Raw genomic sequence first — 17,772 nt, 5'->3', positions numbered from 1 at the left:
AAACATTTTTTCACTTAGCATGCAGTAATTTGCCAATTCAGGGTCATTTAGGGAACCTACTGAGTAACATATTCTCAAAGACTAACACAACAAAAACACCCTAAAAAAATTATAAAAAAATAACAGACCTCACACAAAATCTTTTTTTATTCTTCTTTATAAATAGCACCAGCTGATTAGCATCTGATACCACTGCTTTATTGTGGTGTTGCCAGTGTAGGCTAATGTTTTTAAGCTGATTTTAAGAAACTGTGTCATGTTAGTAAATCTTTTAGAAATACTTTTAGCTGTTTTTGAATGTCTTGTTTGGGGGCGAGCTGCTATTTTGTTCATGTTTGTTTCTGTTTATGATTTGTTTAGTTGTTGTCAACTAATCAGAGGTGACACTTTATTTGACTGATAATGCATTATGACCTACTCTGTGCATTAGGTGCTGTTCTCCACTAGATGGAGAACATACCATTACTGTAACACAAGATAGTTAGGCAGAGGAATATTTCACCCACTATTCATAACTTAATTCAGTTACAGGTGGATTAAATCTTTCAAGCCTCAAAAAGGCTCACAATCAATATTAAAATTATCATTAATATCCTACACAAAAGAAAAAGTCATACATATTGGGAATGACATGAGGATGAGTAAATGATGACAGAATTGATCTTTTTAGTGTGAACTATTTCTTTAACCTGTTAGCCAGCACCCACCCTTATTGGACTCACAGATGAAACCTGACTTATAATTGTAATAGTTTCCTACTTCAGTGTGTTACAAACATAATTGTGGTGTCTTTAGAAAGAAGACCCTTTGGGCTTTACTTTTTATCAACCAGATTTGATAATGCTCAAAAATATTAAAAGTTATAGACACTGAAGTGCCTTGAATTTTGTGACTTTGATTTTGACCACTCTTAAATATTTTTTTATTTGATATAAAAATTAGGGCTGGCAAATGATTAAAATTTTTAATTAAATTAATCAGATTAATCAGGATTAATCACTATTTGCAATTACACCTGAATCCTAACCATTTTTTTTTTCTGAAATGCATACCAAAAGATAAATAACAGGACACAGATACATAATTTTCATGTATTGATTCATCGATATGTGGTTCTTTTTTTCTGATTTTCAAAAGTTTAACATTTACTTAGATCAAATTTACCTGAGCACTATATCAAACCATGCCATTTAACTACAGATAGTGTAAGAGTTTTAGGTGAACCAGTGGTTAAATATAGCCACATATCTATGAAATTATGCATAGAGAAACTCGAAAGAATGAACTCAGAAACACAAACATGCGCCACCATCACTTAAGCAGCACTCTGGACACTCTTGTTTTTGGGAGGTGTTCATTTGCTCTGCCACAATACTTTAGGATTGATATTTTCACGTTCTGAAGGCTTCAAGTAAAAATGCAAATGCTTTTCCAAACAGCTGTAATTTTCGGTGCATTGCATGTAGGCGTTCTGCGCATGCGCAGTGTGAAACACAGGATGCTATAACAGGAAGAAGCTCCAGCGTATCAACTACCAAAGTCGTCTCTGTTTATCGAGCTTGGCATGAATGTATTTGAGAGTAACTGGGGTAAAACCTTTAGCTTCTTCTGTGTTTTCATCGTGGTACTCGCCGCTGTTTTTTACTATCTTGAGAATTCAGAGATTGATGAATGAGACTTTCCTGACCTGAATAATTTTTCACACTGCGCATGCGTGAAATGCGTTAAAAAATTTGACGTAATTAACAACAAACAACTAATTAACGTCGTTAACGTGCTATTTTTGACAGCCCTAATAAAAATACATTAAATGAGTCCCGTAGCAATCTAGAAAAGTAATGGGTTTAAAGCCACATGTCTCATGAGTTTCTAATTCAAATCTGAATAAAATATCATGAAAAATGAGACTCCTGCAAATATTGTTATGAGACTATGTCTACACCCCCCACCCCCCAAATAAAAGAAAATATATTTCCCAATAGTATTGAAGACTTCTACAAACTATTTTGTCAGTAAACATACTGTACCACTGCATAGTTTTTTTAATTTATTATAAAACACTAGACAGAATCTTGGACACCATATAAGTGATTTATTTGAGCACTAGAAACATACAATAAGAATAATTTGAGTAAGAATATATATTCTCTTTTTAATAGAGATATTGATTAAATATATAGATTTGCAGCATCCTCTAGGCCTCCATTTTCTCAGTCCACTATCTTCTTCAGACCTGGAGGAAAGATTATCATGTTTTTTTTTAAACCGCACATAAGCATCATATTAACATGTCATATAATTATTAGGGTTGTACCATTCAGACGGTTTTTAATCCAGGGCGCTTTTGGATCATAACTTTTCCTTCTCTGTGTAGAATCTGCAGGAGATAAATAAACATGAAGTGAAATGAACACAATATCATATACATATTAACTTCTGTGAAATAGAGAGAGCTTACATTACAGCATCCACACACGGACTCAGAGCATTCTGATGCTTGTATCCCATCAGTTTAATTGAAGCAGGGATTCTTCCTCCTGACACTTCCTTACAGCAGCTCACTCCAACACGAGTGGGACGACGATCTGAAAGAGAGATTGAAATTGAAATCTCCACTGAATTTATATTGTGTGTGTACTGTTTATGTGTGAAAATGAGACATGATACATTTAATCATTTAGCATACGATTTTATCCAAAGCGACTTAAAAATGAGAACAATAGAAGCAGTCATGTAATCAAGAGAACAACAACAGTATACAAGTGCCATGACAAGTCTCAGTTAGTCTAGTACAGAACGCATAGCCAGGTTTATTTTATTTTTACTTTTTTATAAATAAATGAAAAGACAAGAAAAGAAGGAAAAGTGCTAGTATTAGTTGGTTAAGTGCTGGCGAAAAAGATGAGTCTTTAGATGTTTCTTGAAAATGATTAAAGACTCAGCTGTACAAATTGAGATTGGGAGGTCATTCCACCAGCTGGGCACAGTCCAGGAAAAGTTCCGTGAGAGTGATTTTGAACTTTTTTGGGATGGCACCACAAGGCGTTGCTCACTTGCAGAGCCCAAACTTCTGGAGGGCACATAAGATTTAACCAGAGAGTTTAGGTATGTTGGTGCCATGCCAGTGGTCGTCTTGTAGGCAAGCATCAGTACCTTGAATTTGATGCGATCAGTTACTGGTAGCCAGTGTAACCTGATGAGGAGAGGAGTAACGTGAGCTTTTTTTGGCTCATTGAAGACAACCCTCGCTGCTGCATTCTGGATCAATTGCAGAGGCTTGACAGTACATGCAGGAAGGCCCGCCAAGAGAGCATTACAATAGTCCAGTCTGGAGAGAACAAGAGCTTGGACAAGAAGTTGTGTGGCTTGCTCTGACAGGAAGGGTCTAATCTTCCTAATGTTGTATAAGGCAAACCTGCAGGACCAGGTCGTTGTATCAATGTGGTCTGTGAAGCTTAAGTGATGATCCATCACAACTCCTAGGTTTCTGGCTGTCCTCAAAGGAGTAATGGTTGACGAACCCAGCTGTAAAGAGAAGTTGTGATGAAGCAATGGGTTAGCTGGAATCACCAGCAGTTCTGTTTTCGTAAGGTTAAGCTGAAGGTGATGGTCATTCATCCAGCTAGAAATGTCACTCAGACAGGCTGAAATGCGAGCAGCTATCGTCGGGACATCTGATTGGATGGTAGAGTTGGGTGTCATCAGCATAGCAGTCATAAGAAAAGCCATGCTTCTGAATGACAGATCCTAATGACGTCATGTAGATGGAGAAGATAACTGATCCAAGTACTGAGCCTTGAGGAACCCTAGTAGCAAGGTGTTGTGACTTAGAAACATCACCCCTCCAAGACACACTGAAGGATCTGTCAGAGAAGTAGGACTTAACCCACAGGAGTGCGGTTCCAGAGATGCCCATCTTTCTGAGGGTGGACAGGAGAATCTGGTGATTAACGGTGTCAAAAGCAGCGGAGTGGAGAATTGGTCACTGATGGTTCTTGTCTTATTTGTGAAGAAAACTGCAAAGTCGTCTGCTGTAAGAGTCGATGGAGGAGGTGGTGGAGGTGGATTAAGAAGAGAAGAGAAAGTCTTGAAGAGTGTCCGAGTGTCACAACAGCTGTTAATTTTGTTGTGGTAGTAGGATGTTTTAGCCGTGAAGACATTTGCAGAGAAGGAAGAGAGGAGAGACTGATACACACTGAGGTCGATAGAGTTTCTTCCATTTCCTCTTTGCAGCCCTGAGTTTAGAGCGATGTTCATGGAGAACCTCGGGCAGCCATGGGGCAGATGGGGTGGTGCGTGCTGGTCTAGACAACAGTGGGCAAAAGTTGTCCAAGCAAGATTTTAAAGTGGAGCAAAGAGTACTCACCATCATATGTATCAAAACCTGTTTGCATTTATTTATTATATAAGATATAGAAGAATTTTGGAAGCTAAGCAGTTTTGGTTCCCCTTGGCTTAATATTTTTGGTCCATACAGTGGAAGTTAATGGGAACCAAAACTGTTACCAAAATAATAATAATAATAAAAAAACTTATTTTGTCTTCCACAGAAGAAATGAACTCATTCAGGTTATTGGGAATAACATGAGAAAGAGTAAATATAACCAAATTTGCATTGTTAGGTAGATTAGGCCTTCAAACATACATTCTAGTCTGAAAAAAATGTTGGTGTGAATTAAATTAATCGAAAATGCAAAATCTGAGTATAAATGTAATTTTTTTTATATACAAATAGAAATCCAGTATTATCCAGAAATCCAGCTGCATGATGTTGGTGTAAAATATTGTGCGCTGCATGTTTAGTTACTTACAGTTAGCTTGTGCACCAGTGAAACATCCCATGAGGGCGATCAGAACAGCAATGGTGATTAATCTAGAAGGCCAGGCCATGGCTCTTGGCATCCAGATCGAAGGTAGTTTGGTGTTGGTCAGTCGTGTGGAGTGTCATTATGTGGAGGTCTTTTAAGAGATACAGTGCAGTAGCAGTCAGATAGCATTGCATCAAGATATCATTAAAGCATTCACATCCCTCAACCACAATACATTAAATTTTACCCATCAGCATAATTTATGAGAAACTAATCCCCCTCCCCCCAAAAATGCAAAACAGACCACAATACGTGAAATGAGTTTAGGCGTTAAATGAGTTTATCTGAAAACTTAAGTTGAAGTTTTGAGTTTCTGATTTCTGATTTACATTTTTTTTTCTTTTAATCAAAGAAGCTTTTATATTTACATTTTAACTGGGTGTTTCTTCAGTGATGATCACTTTTGGTTTTCTTAAAAAACATTTCAACCACATTCTTATGTTAACATTTTGCATCATGTATTGTTCAATATCATTCTTTTACCATCAAATTTCTTAAATTAATAAATTGGAATAAATTGGCCAAAATAAAAATCAACCCCTGGTATATAAAAGTGCCTGGAGTTGAAGGGATATTCAATTATTGTGTTTTTAATATCTGATGTGGTTTTTGATGATTTTTGGTATTGTCATTAATTAAACGAACATTTGGAAAAAAGAAAAATCAAAAAGGTCTGCACACAAGTTTATACTGCAGCTTACTCATTCTATAAGTACGTAATATTTGTTATTGGAGGAAATGTACAAAATCAATAGCACAAATAACAAAATATAGTACATATCCAGCAACCAATCACAAAGAAAATATTAAAAATCCTTAAGAGAAAAGATGTCTTGATGTTTAAGGAAGGACCTCTTGAACACATTTGGAAAAATCAACCGCAATCAAAACCAGTAGATGCTGATCATAGTTTATTTATAGTTTCAGATTACAGCTGTTCATTTGCTCAAAAAAGAAAAAGAAAAAGAAAAAGAAGAAAGTAAAATCAAGCTCTGTTCTCATTCAAATCAGTCTAAAATTCACTCAGACTTGCGTCAGGGTTCTTGATACATGAGTTAATGACACAAGTCCATTACTAGTACATTGAGTGAAATATATTTCAATGTGAAAAATAAAATATAATATTTGAACCACAATTGTTACAAAACAGTTTTACTGTAATCCAGTTTCTGATTAAGAACTATCAATGTCAAAGTGTCCTACATGTATTTGACAACATATAATATTGTCAAAAATGTTTACAGAAAAATCTCTTAAACTTTGTAGTTTTAAAAGGCCTAACTAATTTATTACATTATTAGCTTATTTTAAGACATTTGTGACTGATGAGCTGTCAGTTTCTTGTGTAGCTCCTCCCACATGAGTTTGGTCACTATTAGAGAATGTTGGGGGTGGTGTGGAAGTCAGGGTTTGTTTCTTTGAGATCTGCTGTAAAAAGCAAAACAAACAAACATACAAACAAATGGCGTGAATACAAGATTACTATAATGCATCACAATATATGTCATAAGCCGTTTATGTTGTTACTTATTCTGTTATGTTTAATTAATAATTAATTAATTAATTAATAAATAATTGTTAGGTTTAACTTACAAAAACTGCTTAACTTTCTCCTTCATCCCTGGTTGTCTTGGGTCAATGCAGAATTCTCCCCGCTCCGTCTTAAAGCTGTAAAAGAGAATGAAAACATTGAAAACACAGAAATATAACATCAGATGCTGTTGATTTCTAATCATGACATGTTTTCTTTAGAAATGAACTGATACTTACATGACGGCCCACACACATGGAAGACTTTCACGTTGAAGTGTGATATTGAGGATGGGATCGGTCACATTGGCTGTGGAGACTTGAGTGCAGCATGATTTATCCGGTTTTTGACCTTGAGCTACAGTAAGACAAAAGAACTGGGTAAACCTCAATATTCTGCATTGTTCCATCAGACAGAATAATAAATGAACAGTTAAAGCTCTTCACCTGTTGTAGTCCAGATCACAGATGCAATGACCACCGCAACAGCCAAACTCCTCATGAGGGTCCTGCGTGTCTCCATTGTCAGAGTCGATCTTCAGTGCTCACTTCTGGAGTCAGAGAGAATATATTCAAGACTCTTACTAGCTCCCCTTAAATACTCAATAAAGCGGAACTGCATGGGCTGCATCCTGTCCATTGCGGCCACATTTATTTTTGTAGATGATTTCATCACTGTTCTTTGCATCACGGTATCTGGATTTCCATGTAGTTTATTTTGGGAGTGAACTCATTTGTCATAGTAGGTGTAAATGTCATGCTCAATTAAAATATGTAAATATAGATGGGGGAATCTCCGTTTGAAAAATTATTACGTTATATTTAATTTCAAACCTTGCTGTCAGTCATTTAATTGATACGAATTCAGTGTATGCTGAAAAAAGAGCTTTATTTTTAACATGTCAATAGAACAAATTAGTGTACCAATAATTTTTTTCTTTCTTTTTCTAATTCAGTAATTTAAATATATTTTATCTTTTAAAGTTGACATGTTTTCAAATGAAGCAAATTAGGAAGGAAGAGCTGACATGCCACAGTTACTTCACCTAAGAGGTTTGTTGGGGAGTTTTGTTAGCTGGTGGAAAGGCATGGGTCAAGTTTTTCCTTTTCACAATATTGTCACACTCACAGCTCCATACTGTCAGATTCTTCTGAAATTCAAGACACTGTTTCAGTTTATCATGAAGGCATCCTTTACTGACAGATTGGAACACATTCATGACCGGAAGTCTATTATGTTTAAAAAATGTTTATATAAAAACTAAACAATTATATCAAAATGTATAATGAATGGGATATAGACAGAACAAAAAAAGATTGTTATTATTTACCCCAAAAAAGTTTTTTTTTGTTTTGTTTTTTTAAAGTCTCAGGATTCTATTTTTTTTTTTTATTCCTCAAAATATCTTATTTTATGTTCCACAGATTAGCAAAACAGACTACAAACATGTAATTGTCCAGCCATGTTCCTTCTTGTTTCACAGGAGTAAAAATATGAGGCAATACAAAAGCCATATTCCCTTAATCATCCATCACAATGAGTAAAACCAGAGATTAAAGTTCAGGACCATATGTATAAAACCGCTCCGAATAATAAAAAAAAAATTACTCTTAAGTGTGTCAAAACTGTATTAATGAGGTCCTTTTTACTCTTATTCCTAGACTTTACATAAGGGTAAAAAAGTACCCCATGGACACAGTTATATATTGAATCATTAGTTCCTGGAGTTCCTGGACATCTTCAGAGACATAGTAACATGGATTATCTCAAAGACAGATAAAAAAATCTAAATCTGACTGACTCGACAAGAGTCTGAATATATGGGGGAAAAAAATCCAAAATGGCAGCAAGTTTTTATTATACCTACTTTCTCATTCTACAGTACATAACATATTATGGAGAAAATGTACAAAATCAAAAGCACAATTAACAAAAAATTATGCATAGCCAGCAACCAGCCACAAAATAAATAATTAAATAAATAGAAGAGGTTAAACGGTTAAGATAAAAGATGTCTTGATATATAAGGAAGGACCTCTTGAACACATTTGAAAACATCGAACCACAAGCAAAACCAGTAGATGCTGATCAGAGTTTATTTATAGTTTCAGATTACAGCTGCATCATCAAATATCAACTTTGCTCTCATTCAAATCAGTCTAAAATTCACTCAGACTTGCATCAGGCTTCTTGATACATGAGTTAATGACACAAGTCCATTACTACTGTAGTACATTGAGTGAAATATATTTCAATGTGATTAAAATATAATATTTAAACCACAATTGTTTAAAACTTTTAGTTTTAAAAGGCCCAACTACTTTATTATATTATTAGCTTATTTTTAGACATTTGTGGCATCATGTTCCTTCATACTTGTTAGGTTAAACTTACAACACTTACATTTTTATCATATTTAAAAGTTTTAAATAATTTTGAAACGTGTAACTTCTGAGTGATGTGTTCTCATTACTTTGAGATTGTGATGATGATGATTCATAATGTGCTGTCAGCTGCTTGTGAAAGTCCTCCCACACGAACTCAGACACTAATAGATGATGTTGGTGGCCTGCTGTTTTTGCTGTAAAAACAACAAACAAAACAAAACAAAACTGGAAGAATACAAGAATACTACACTAAAACACTAGGTGCTTTTTATGTTGCTATATTTCAACATACTAGTTAGGTTTAACTTACACAAACTGTTGAACATTCTTCTGCACCCATCGTTGTTTAGGAGTATTGTAGGAGCCATTTTGGGGATGGTAAGGTTTTTGTCCACTGGGTGGTGCTGTGGCTAGGTTTAATTAGAGCACCTGAGCAACATGTGTATTGCGTTGGTGGTTGAGAGGCAAACAGTTTTTGACAGCACGACAGAGTAGCTTGGAAAGTGGATTCTTATTTGTATGCTGTTCATTAGGTATGCCTTTGTGTGTACATCGGAAGAAGTGAGAGGTCACATGAAGTTGAGATTATGTATAATGAGTTCACAAATAAAATAGACATTTTTATGCATCTATATCCGTCTGCATGGACTCTGTTTATACTCCTATCATCAACGACAACGGCATTGGAAAGCCACTACAAGTATCTTTGCAGTACCTTTGTTCTTTAGTCTCAATGTTGTCAAAGAGAATGAAAACACTGAACACAGAAATACAATATCAGATGCTGTTGAACTAGTGATGTTTTCTTTAGAAATGAACTATGATTCTTACATGACGGCCTTGACACATGTAAGAATTTTGAAAAGAGGGTCACACTAGAGCTGTACCCACATGGAAAGAAGCTACAGTATATGTGGATATATGCACATATATGAAACCTATATGCAGTCTATATGCGCATATATGCTGCATATATGCATATATAGGCAAAATTGAGGTGCATACATGTGAATATACAGGAAATATAGGTCTCCTGTATTGCTTCTTCATATCCACATATATGCAAGATATGTTTTCTATATAGCTAATGGAAGGATCTGGTCATTTTGTAGCTCATATCTAATTTTTGACTGTCATACATGATGCCTAGCTCATATTTTCTATTATCAAGGTAAAAACTAAGAATTAACGAAAAAAATTATGCAAGAACTTATGTATGTGTAATTAAGAACACATGTAATTGGCATGTTATGGAATTTAACTATGGCAATATATTAACATGATATACAGAGCCGGACAGTAACGGAGTACATTTACTTGAGTACAGACTTAAGTACAATTTTAAGGGATCTGTACTTTACTCAAGTATCATTTTTGGGGAGTACTCATGACTTTCCTCTAGTACATTTGAGAGGCAAATATTGTAGTCTTTACTCCACTACATTTCTATCCATAACCGTAAGTACCCGTTACTTCTTCGGCCCCATCCACAAGGAGACGGACCCCTGATCTTTTTTCCCTCATCTCAAGAAATATCCGCGTCCACACGAAACCGATGTAGTATACATGCCAGACCAGAATGTGGCACTGTAATTCTGCCACAGAGATACACTTAAAACGGAGAAGAAGACATGGATTTGCTCATAAACCTTGCGCGTGGTACACAAACGAACATGGAACAATACATTGTTAATGTTAGTTAATAGAAAAAATACAATTGTACTGTGTTTGTTCATGTTTTTGTTGCTGTTATGTGATGTAGTGGTGTTTGACTAGGGACGAGACGTGATCTGATGTCATATTGTCAGAAAATGTACGGATTCGCCATCCAGACGAAACGCAAAGGCGGCCTTTTCAAACATATCCACTCTGGGACCCGGTTTCAAAACATCGGCTTCACTCTTCCAAAACGCCACATCCGTGTGGACGAAAATTCCTATCTGCTAAAAATTTATGTGCCCTCGGACACCCTATCAAACATCATTGGATAGTGCAGGAAGGAAGAGGAAGAGGAGGATGAGGAGGATGAGGAAGAGACGCGTCATATATATATATTTGCTACATGGCCAAACGCAGAAGATTGGGCAGATTAGATCACATTTTCTCTATTTCTCTATTTCTTTAATGTCCTGTTGCAAATAAAGCCGTTCTCTGTCTTTGTTCCCCACATAAACCGTTCATTCTATAAAGCTACTCTGAGATGGTCATTCAAATTTTGCACTGAATTTCTGCAGCAAAATACACAAAATACACAAAATACATGCATTTACTAAACCCAAAAAGAAAAAGAAACTGTAGTGTAAAACACAATCTATGATAAAGCTATATACTGTTTATTATATAAATCACGTTCCCATGGCTCTCGACCAACGCCCCACTCGTCACAGTTTGCAATGTGTGATTTTGAGCATGGAATTAACTGTTTCTCAGCTGTGTGTTGTAGGTGTGTTGGTGCGTTAAGAGTTTAGAAAAATTATTAGAAGTATTGAAAAAATTGTCATAGCAATCATAAAAAACTGTAAAGGAATCAGTGATGCACGGGTTGACCCAAAATGAGCGGGTGTTTGCAGGCTGGATTAATGGATATAGGCCAGGGAGGTTCCTACGTCTATGGCCCAATGACATTAAGATGAGCATTTACTAATTATAAAAATTGCGGGTCAGGAAGCGGGTCGGGTACAATATTTTCTTTTTCTTTTTTCACGGTCCGAGTTGTGGGCGGGTTAGTTGAAAATGCCGGTCGGGTGCGGGTTGTTTATACACTGACCCACGCATCACTGAAAAATAGTTCACTGTTAATTTACTCACCATCAGACCATCCAAGATAGGACACTTTTCTGAGTAGAACAGTAAAGATTTTTAGTTGAAATCATATTCCTTAGTGATTCAAAAAATGGAATTTGGCAGCTCGCAGTTTTTTAGAATAATAAAAAGCATATCAAGGAAAAACAGGGCAAAATCAGAAATGTTTTGTGTTCCTAAAAAGCACGTATCATATTTTTGTTCCATCCATTCCTCTGGTCATCATTATGTTCATCACTGCAATTTTGAGACTGATCCCATATTTATATGTGGATGTCAAATCTGAAATTTTGCAGCATGTAAGTCACTGCTGGTTCTCTTAGCAGCATAAAAAACTAAATATTTATTTATATTTTAAATAGTGCCAACACTGTGTGTGTCGAAACATTTTTCACAGTTGCATTCAGTAATTTGCAAATTCAGGGTCATTCAGGGAACCCACTGAATAACATATTCTCAAAGACTAACACAACAAAAACACCCTAAAAAAAACAATAAAAAAATAACAGACCTCGCACAAAATCTTTTATTCTTCTTTATAAATAGCACCAGCTGATTAGCATCTGATACCACCGCTTTATTATGGTGTTGCCAGTGTAGAATAATGTTTTAAGCTGATTTTAAGAAACTGTGTCATGTTAGTAAATCTTTTAGAAATACTTTTAGCTGTTTTTGAATGTCTTGTTTGGGGGCGTGCTGTTATTTTGTTCATGTTTGTTTCTGTTTATGATTTCCATAAAATGTATAATTTGATTGGTGATTTGTAACACTTTATTTGACTGATAATGCATTATGACCTACTCTGTGCATTAGGTGCTGTTCTCCACTAGATGGAGAATATGCCATTACTGTAACACAAGATAGTTAGGCAGAGGAATATTTCACCCACTACTGACTTCATTCAGTTACAGGTGGATTAAATCTTTCAACCCTCAAAAAAGTTCACAAGCAACATTATATTACCATTTTAATAACCCACGCAAGAGAAAAAGTCATACATATTGGGAAAGAAATGAGGATGAGTAAATAATGACAGAATTTCCCTTTTCTGTGTGAACTATTTCTTTAATGATTCAGCTTAAATATGATTCTAAATACAGTCCAAAAGTCAAGATGTTTGTGCCAAAAGAAGCAAAATTTGAAGGGTAAAGCAGATTAAACAAAGCCATTAAACATCTCTTAACATTCACAAAAGATAAAGATAAAGAGGATCAAGTTATATATATATATATATATATATATATATATATATATATATATATATATATATATATATATATATATATATATATTTAAATTTATGCATTTAGCAGACGCTTTTATCCAAAGCGACTTACAGTGTATTCAGGGGCCCGTTCTTCGTACGTCGCTTCCGAGATCAAATGACACATCCAAGATGATATCATCGTGCTAATCATGATCTGGCTAATTGGGTTCTTCGAACACACCTGGGGCCCGTTCTTCCCCTTATGAAAATTAACCATGGTTTTACTACAAATAAAACCAAAAAACCATAGTTCCTATAGTTAAACCATGGTAACCACAAATTTACCATGGTTTTGCTATATTAACCATAGTTTAACCATGGTATTTGTAGTAAATCTGTGGTTATACAAATGGTAGTAAATACTCCAAAAAACCATAGGTTACTACAGTTTTACTATAATAAAACCATGGTTATTTTTTGTAAGGGTCGTATGTCACTAACTCAGTTAGCTGGATTTGATTGTTGACGATTTGGCGTGATCTTGGATCGTTTGGTTCTTCGAAGCTCATCCCGGAGCTGCTGTCATAGCAACAGGTCCTTAAGCTTAAACCTGCTCTGGAGCAGCTTATTTCATGTAAACAGGATTAGATTGCTTCTTTTCAACCAGAACTGATACTCAAAATATGTCTGCTACCACCGCTACTTTATTACAAGAGTATCGTACTGATCCAGGGACAATAATTTAAAATAATAATCATTAAAACAATTATTTAAAAATAATATAAAAATGTTGTGTAGTACATAACAGCCTACTGACACAGCGAGTTTTACTCACTGAAATATTTATTTGTCATAAAATTATTACTTCTTAATTGTATTAGAGTCTTACACACAACGCGCAATTATCTCAGATAACTCAATCCAGCGATACTAATCATACACAACAGGTGTGTTCGAAGAACCCAATTAGCCGGATCATGATTAGCACGATGATCTCATCTTGGATGTGTCATTTGATCTTGGATGTAATAAACGACGTACGAAGAACGGGCCCCTGTTGTGTATGATTGGTATCGCTGGATTGAGTTTTCTGAGATAATTGCGCGTTCATGTGTTGGCTTAAAAGGGGATATGTATCGATACTCGAAACCATGATCAGCAGTGCAGCGATTGACTGGTGGCAAGACGGCAATGTAATGACGTCATATAATTTAAAACGACACCTGACCAAAAACTTGACAAATTTCTGGACTTTTATAAGGAAACAGCCAAGCAAACAAAACTACATAAATGTTATAATAGATATATGAAACATATAATAGATACATGTTTTTATTTTATTATAATTTTTTTCATAATTCCCAATTATTTAGATTCGCAATTTAAAATAGTTGTGCAGTCATTACATTTTATTTCAATGTAGAAATTATATATTCATTTCATTTTGTATTTGGACAGATTTGTTACGTGACAGCATTAATGAAAGTTTCTTAAGGGTCAATATCATGTTATCTGCATCTCCTGCGCTCCATCAAGCCTCTCTTATAATAGCAGTCATCACTCAAAATACACGACTCTATTATCTGTATATCATGTGTGTACGACTCTAATACAATTATGAAGTAATAATTTTATGACAAATAAATATTTCAGTGAGTAAAACTGGCTGTCTATAGTAAGCTGTTATGGACTACACAGCATTTTTATATTATTTTTAAATATTTTTTTAATGATTATTATTTTAAATTATTGTCCCTGGATCAGTACGATACTCTTGTAATAAAGTAGCGGTGGTAGCAGACATAGTTTGAGTATCAGTTCTGGTTGAAAAGAAGCAATCTAATCCTGTTTACATGAAATAAGCTGCTCCAGAGCAGGTTTAAGCTTAAGGACCTGTTGCTATGACAGCAGCTCCGGGATGAGCTTCGAAGAACCAAACGATCCAAGATCACGCCAAATCGTCAACAATCAAATCCAGCTAACTGAGTTAGCGACGTACGAAGAACGTGTCTTTCCAAACCTTGTATGCATTTATTTCTATATAAGATATTGAACAATTTTGGAAGCTAAGCAGTTTTGGTTCCCCTTGACTTAATATTTTTGTCCATACAATGGAAGTTAATGGGAACCAAAACTCTTACCAAAATTCTTTAAAATATCTTCTTTTGTCTTCCAGAGAAGAAATTAAGTCATTCAGGTTATTGGGAATAACATAAGAAAGAGTAAATATAAACCAAATTTGCATTTTTGGGTAGATTAGGCCAAAATCTGACTATAAATGTAAAAAAGATGATAGAAATACAAATCCAGTATTAAATCCTAAAACTTACAGTTGTGTTGCTGTGCAGTAACACACACAAGAACCAGCATCATCAGAGCTAATTTCCAGCAGAGCTGCATGATGTTGGTGTAAAATATTCAGATAACCACAAGAAGAATATGTTTGAAAGCTAGCTTCTGTTTTGAAGATGCTGTATCTAGACTCAGTCTTTTTATATGGTATTTTTCAAGACAGCATATTCACTTCCTTTACATCTCTAACCTGTAAGAGGTTTCCTGCTGACCTCATGTGACAAAAGTCAAATTCAGGATCACAGCAGTATTATATCCTGAAGATTTAGGGCTCTTCCTAAGGTTTCTCATTATCAGGAGCACATGAAGAGACAGTGACACTGACTATGGCATTGAAATATAGTGCGCTGCATGTTTAGTTACTTACAGTTGGCTTGTGCACCAGTGAAACATCCCATGAGGGCGATCAGAACAGCAATGGTGATTAATCTAGAAGTCCAGGCCATGACCCTTGGCATCCAGATCGAAGGTAGTTTGGTGTTGGTGTTGTATATGTGCGTGAGTTATTATGTGGAGGTCTTTTAAGAGATACAGTGCAGTAACAGTCAGATTTAAGTAATGCGTCACAAACTTACCACCACTCTTTTGAAAGCATTGCATCAAGATATCATTAAAGCATTCACATCCCTCAACCACAATACATTCAGTCTTACCCATCAGCATAATTTATGAGAAACTAATCCCCCTCCCCCCCAAAAATGCAAAAACAGACCAAAATACGTGAAATGAGTTTAGGCGTTAAATGAGTTTATCTGAAAACTTAAGTTGAAGTGTTGAGTTTCTGATTTGGATGTAATTGGATGTTCTTTACCTTAATAAAATGTTTTTCTTTTCATCAAAAAAGCTTTTATATTTACATTTTAACTGGGTGTTTCTTCAGTGATGATCACTTTTGGTTTTCTTAAAAAACATTTCAACCACATTCTTATGTTAACATTTTGCATCATGTATTGTTTAGTATCATTCTTTTATCATTAAATTTCTTAAATAAATAAATTGGAATAAATTGGCCAAAATAAAACCCCTGGTATATAAAAGTGCCTGGAGTTGAAGGGATATTCAATTATTGTGGTTTTTGATGATTTTTGGTATTGTCATTAATTAAACGAACATGGAAAAAAGAAAAATCGAAAAGGTCTGCACACAAGTTTATACTGCAGCTTACTCATTCTATAAGTACGTAATATTTGTTATTGGAGGAAATGTACTAAATCAATAGCACAAATAACAAAATATAGTGCATAGCCAGCAACCAATCACAAAGAAAATATTAAAAATCCTTAAGAGAAAAGATGTCTTGATGTTTAAGGAAGGACCTCTTGAACACATTTGGAAAAATCAACCGCAATCAAAACCAGTAGATGCTGATCAGAATTTATTTATAGTTTCAGATTACAGTTGTTAATTTACTTCATCAAAAAAGAAAAAGAAAAAGAAGAAAGTAAAATCCAGCTCTGTTCTCATTCAAATCAGTCTAAAATTCACTCAGACTTGCGTCAGCCTTCTCGACACATGAGTTAATGACACAAGTCTATTACTAGTACATTAAGTGAAATATATTTCAATGTGAAATATTTAAACCACAATTGTTACAAAACAATTTTACTGTAATTCAGTTTCTGATTAAGAACTATCAATGTCAAAGAGTCTTAATTGTATTTGACAACATATAATTTTTTTAATACTCAAAAAAGTTCACAAATATTACAGAAAAATCTCTTAAACTTTGTAGTTCTAAAAGGCCTAAGTAATTTATTACATTATTAGCTTATTTTAAGACATTTGTGACTGATGAGCTGTCAGTTTCTTGTGTAGCTCCTCCCACATGAGTTTGGTCACTAATAGATGATGTTGGGGCTGCTGTGGAAGTCAGGGTTTGTTTCTTTGAGATCTGCTGTAAAAAGCAAAACAAACAAACAAATGGCGTGAATACAAGATTACTATAATAATTGCATCACAATATATGTCATAAGCCGTTTATGTTGTTACTTATTCTGTTATGTTTAATTAATAATTAATTAATTAATTAATAATTGTTAGGTTTAACTTACAAAAACTGCTTAACTTTCTCCTTGACCCATCGTTGTCTTGGGTCAATGCAGAATTCTCCCCGCTCTGTTTCAAAGCTGTCAAAGAGAATGAAAACATTGAAAACACATAAATATAAAATCGAATGCTGTTGATTTCTAATCATGACATGTTTTCTTTAGAAATGAACTGATACTTACATGACGGCCCTCACACATGGAAGACTTTCATGTTGCAGCCTGATATTGAGGATGGGATCGGTCAGCTTGGCTCTGGAGACTTGAGTGCAGCATGATTCCTTCACTTTAATTTCTTGAGCTACAGTAATACAAAAGAACTGGGTAAACCTCAATATTCTGCATTGTTCCATCAGACAGAATAATAAATGAACAGTTAAAGCTCTTCACCTGTTGTAGTCCAGATCACAGATGCAATGACCACCGCAACAGCCAAACTCCTCATGAGGGTCCTGCGTGTCTCCATTGTCACAGTCGATCTTCAGTGCTCACTTCTGGAGTCAGAGAGAATATATTCAAGACTCTTACTAGCTCCTCTTAAATAGTCAATAAAGCGGAACTGCATGGGCTGCATCCTGTC

General features: G+C 35.0%; 2 protein-coding genes across 3 annotated transcripts in view; both read right to left on the bottom strand.

Moving 5' to 3' along the window:
- LOC113079875 (C-C motif chemokine 12-like) overlaps positions 1 to 15,257 on the bottom strand; it is a 28,329-nt gene extending 13,072 nt beyond the window's left edge. Inside the window, exons 1-2 of one of the 2 annotated variants that reach the window (XM_026252101.1) lie at positions 15,126 to 15,257; positions 2,459 to 2,585 (exon numbers count right to left, since the gene is read on the bottom strand). In XM_026252101.1, coding sequence (XP_026107886.1) covers positions 2,459 to 2,585; positions 15,126 to 15,195 — 197 coding nt within the window. In that variant the 5' untranslated portion in view covers positions 15,196 to 15,257. Of the gene's footprint in view, positions 1 to 2,458; positions 2,586 to 4,811; positions 4,966 to 15,125 lie in introns of those variants that run through there. The other variant, XM_026252100.1, reaches the window with a different exon arrangement.
- Positions 15,258 to 16,527: 1,270 nt separating this feature from the next.
- LOC113079876 (C-C motif chemokine 8-like) lies at positions 16,528 to 17,560 on the bottom strand. The gene is made up of 3 exons (XM_026252103.1): positions 17,376 to 17,560; positions 17,199 to 17,273; positions 16,528 to 17,041 (listed from the first exon to the last, which is right to left on the bottom strand). The coding sequence occupies exons 1-3, from the start codon at positions 17,543 to 17,545 to the stop codon at positions 17,017 to 17,019; spliced, it is 270 nt and encodes an 89-aa protein (XP_026107888.1). The 5' UTR covers positions 17,546 to 17,560; the 3' UTR covers positions 16,528 to 17,016.
- Positions 17,561 to 17,772: the final 212 nt, after the last annotated feature.

The sequence above is a fragment of the Carassius auratus genome, unplaced genomic scaffold (genome assembly GCF_003368295.1).
Source record: "Carassius auratus strain Wakin unplaced genomic scaffold, ASM336829v1 scaf_tig00029710, whole genome shotgun sequence".
Taxonomy (NCBI): Eukaryota; Metazoa; Chordata; class Actinopteri; order Cypriniformes; family Cyprinidae; genus Carassius; species Carassius auratus.
This window is presented reverse-complemented; position numbering and strand designations above follow the sequence as displayed.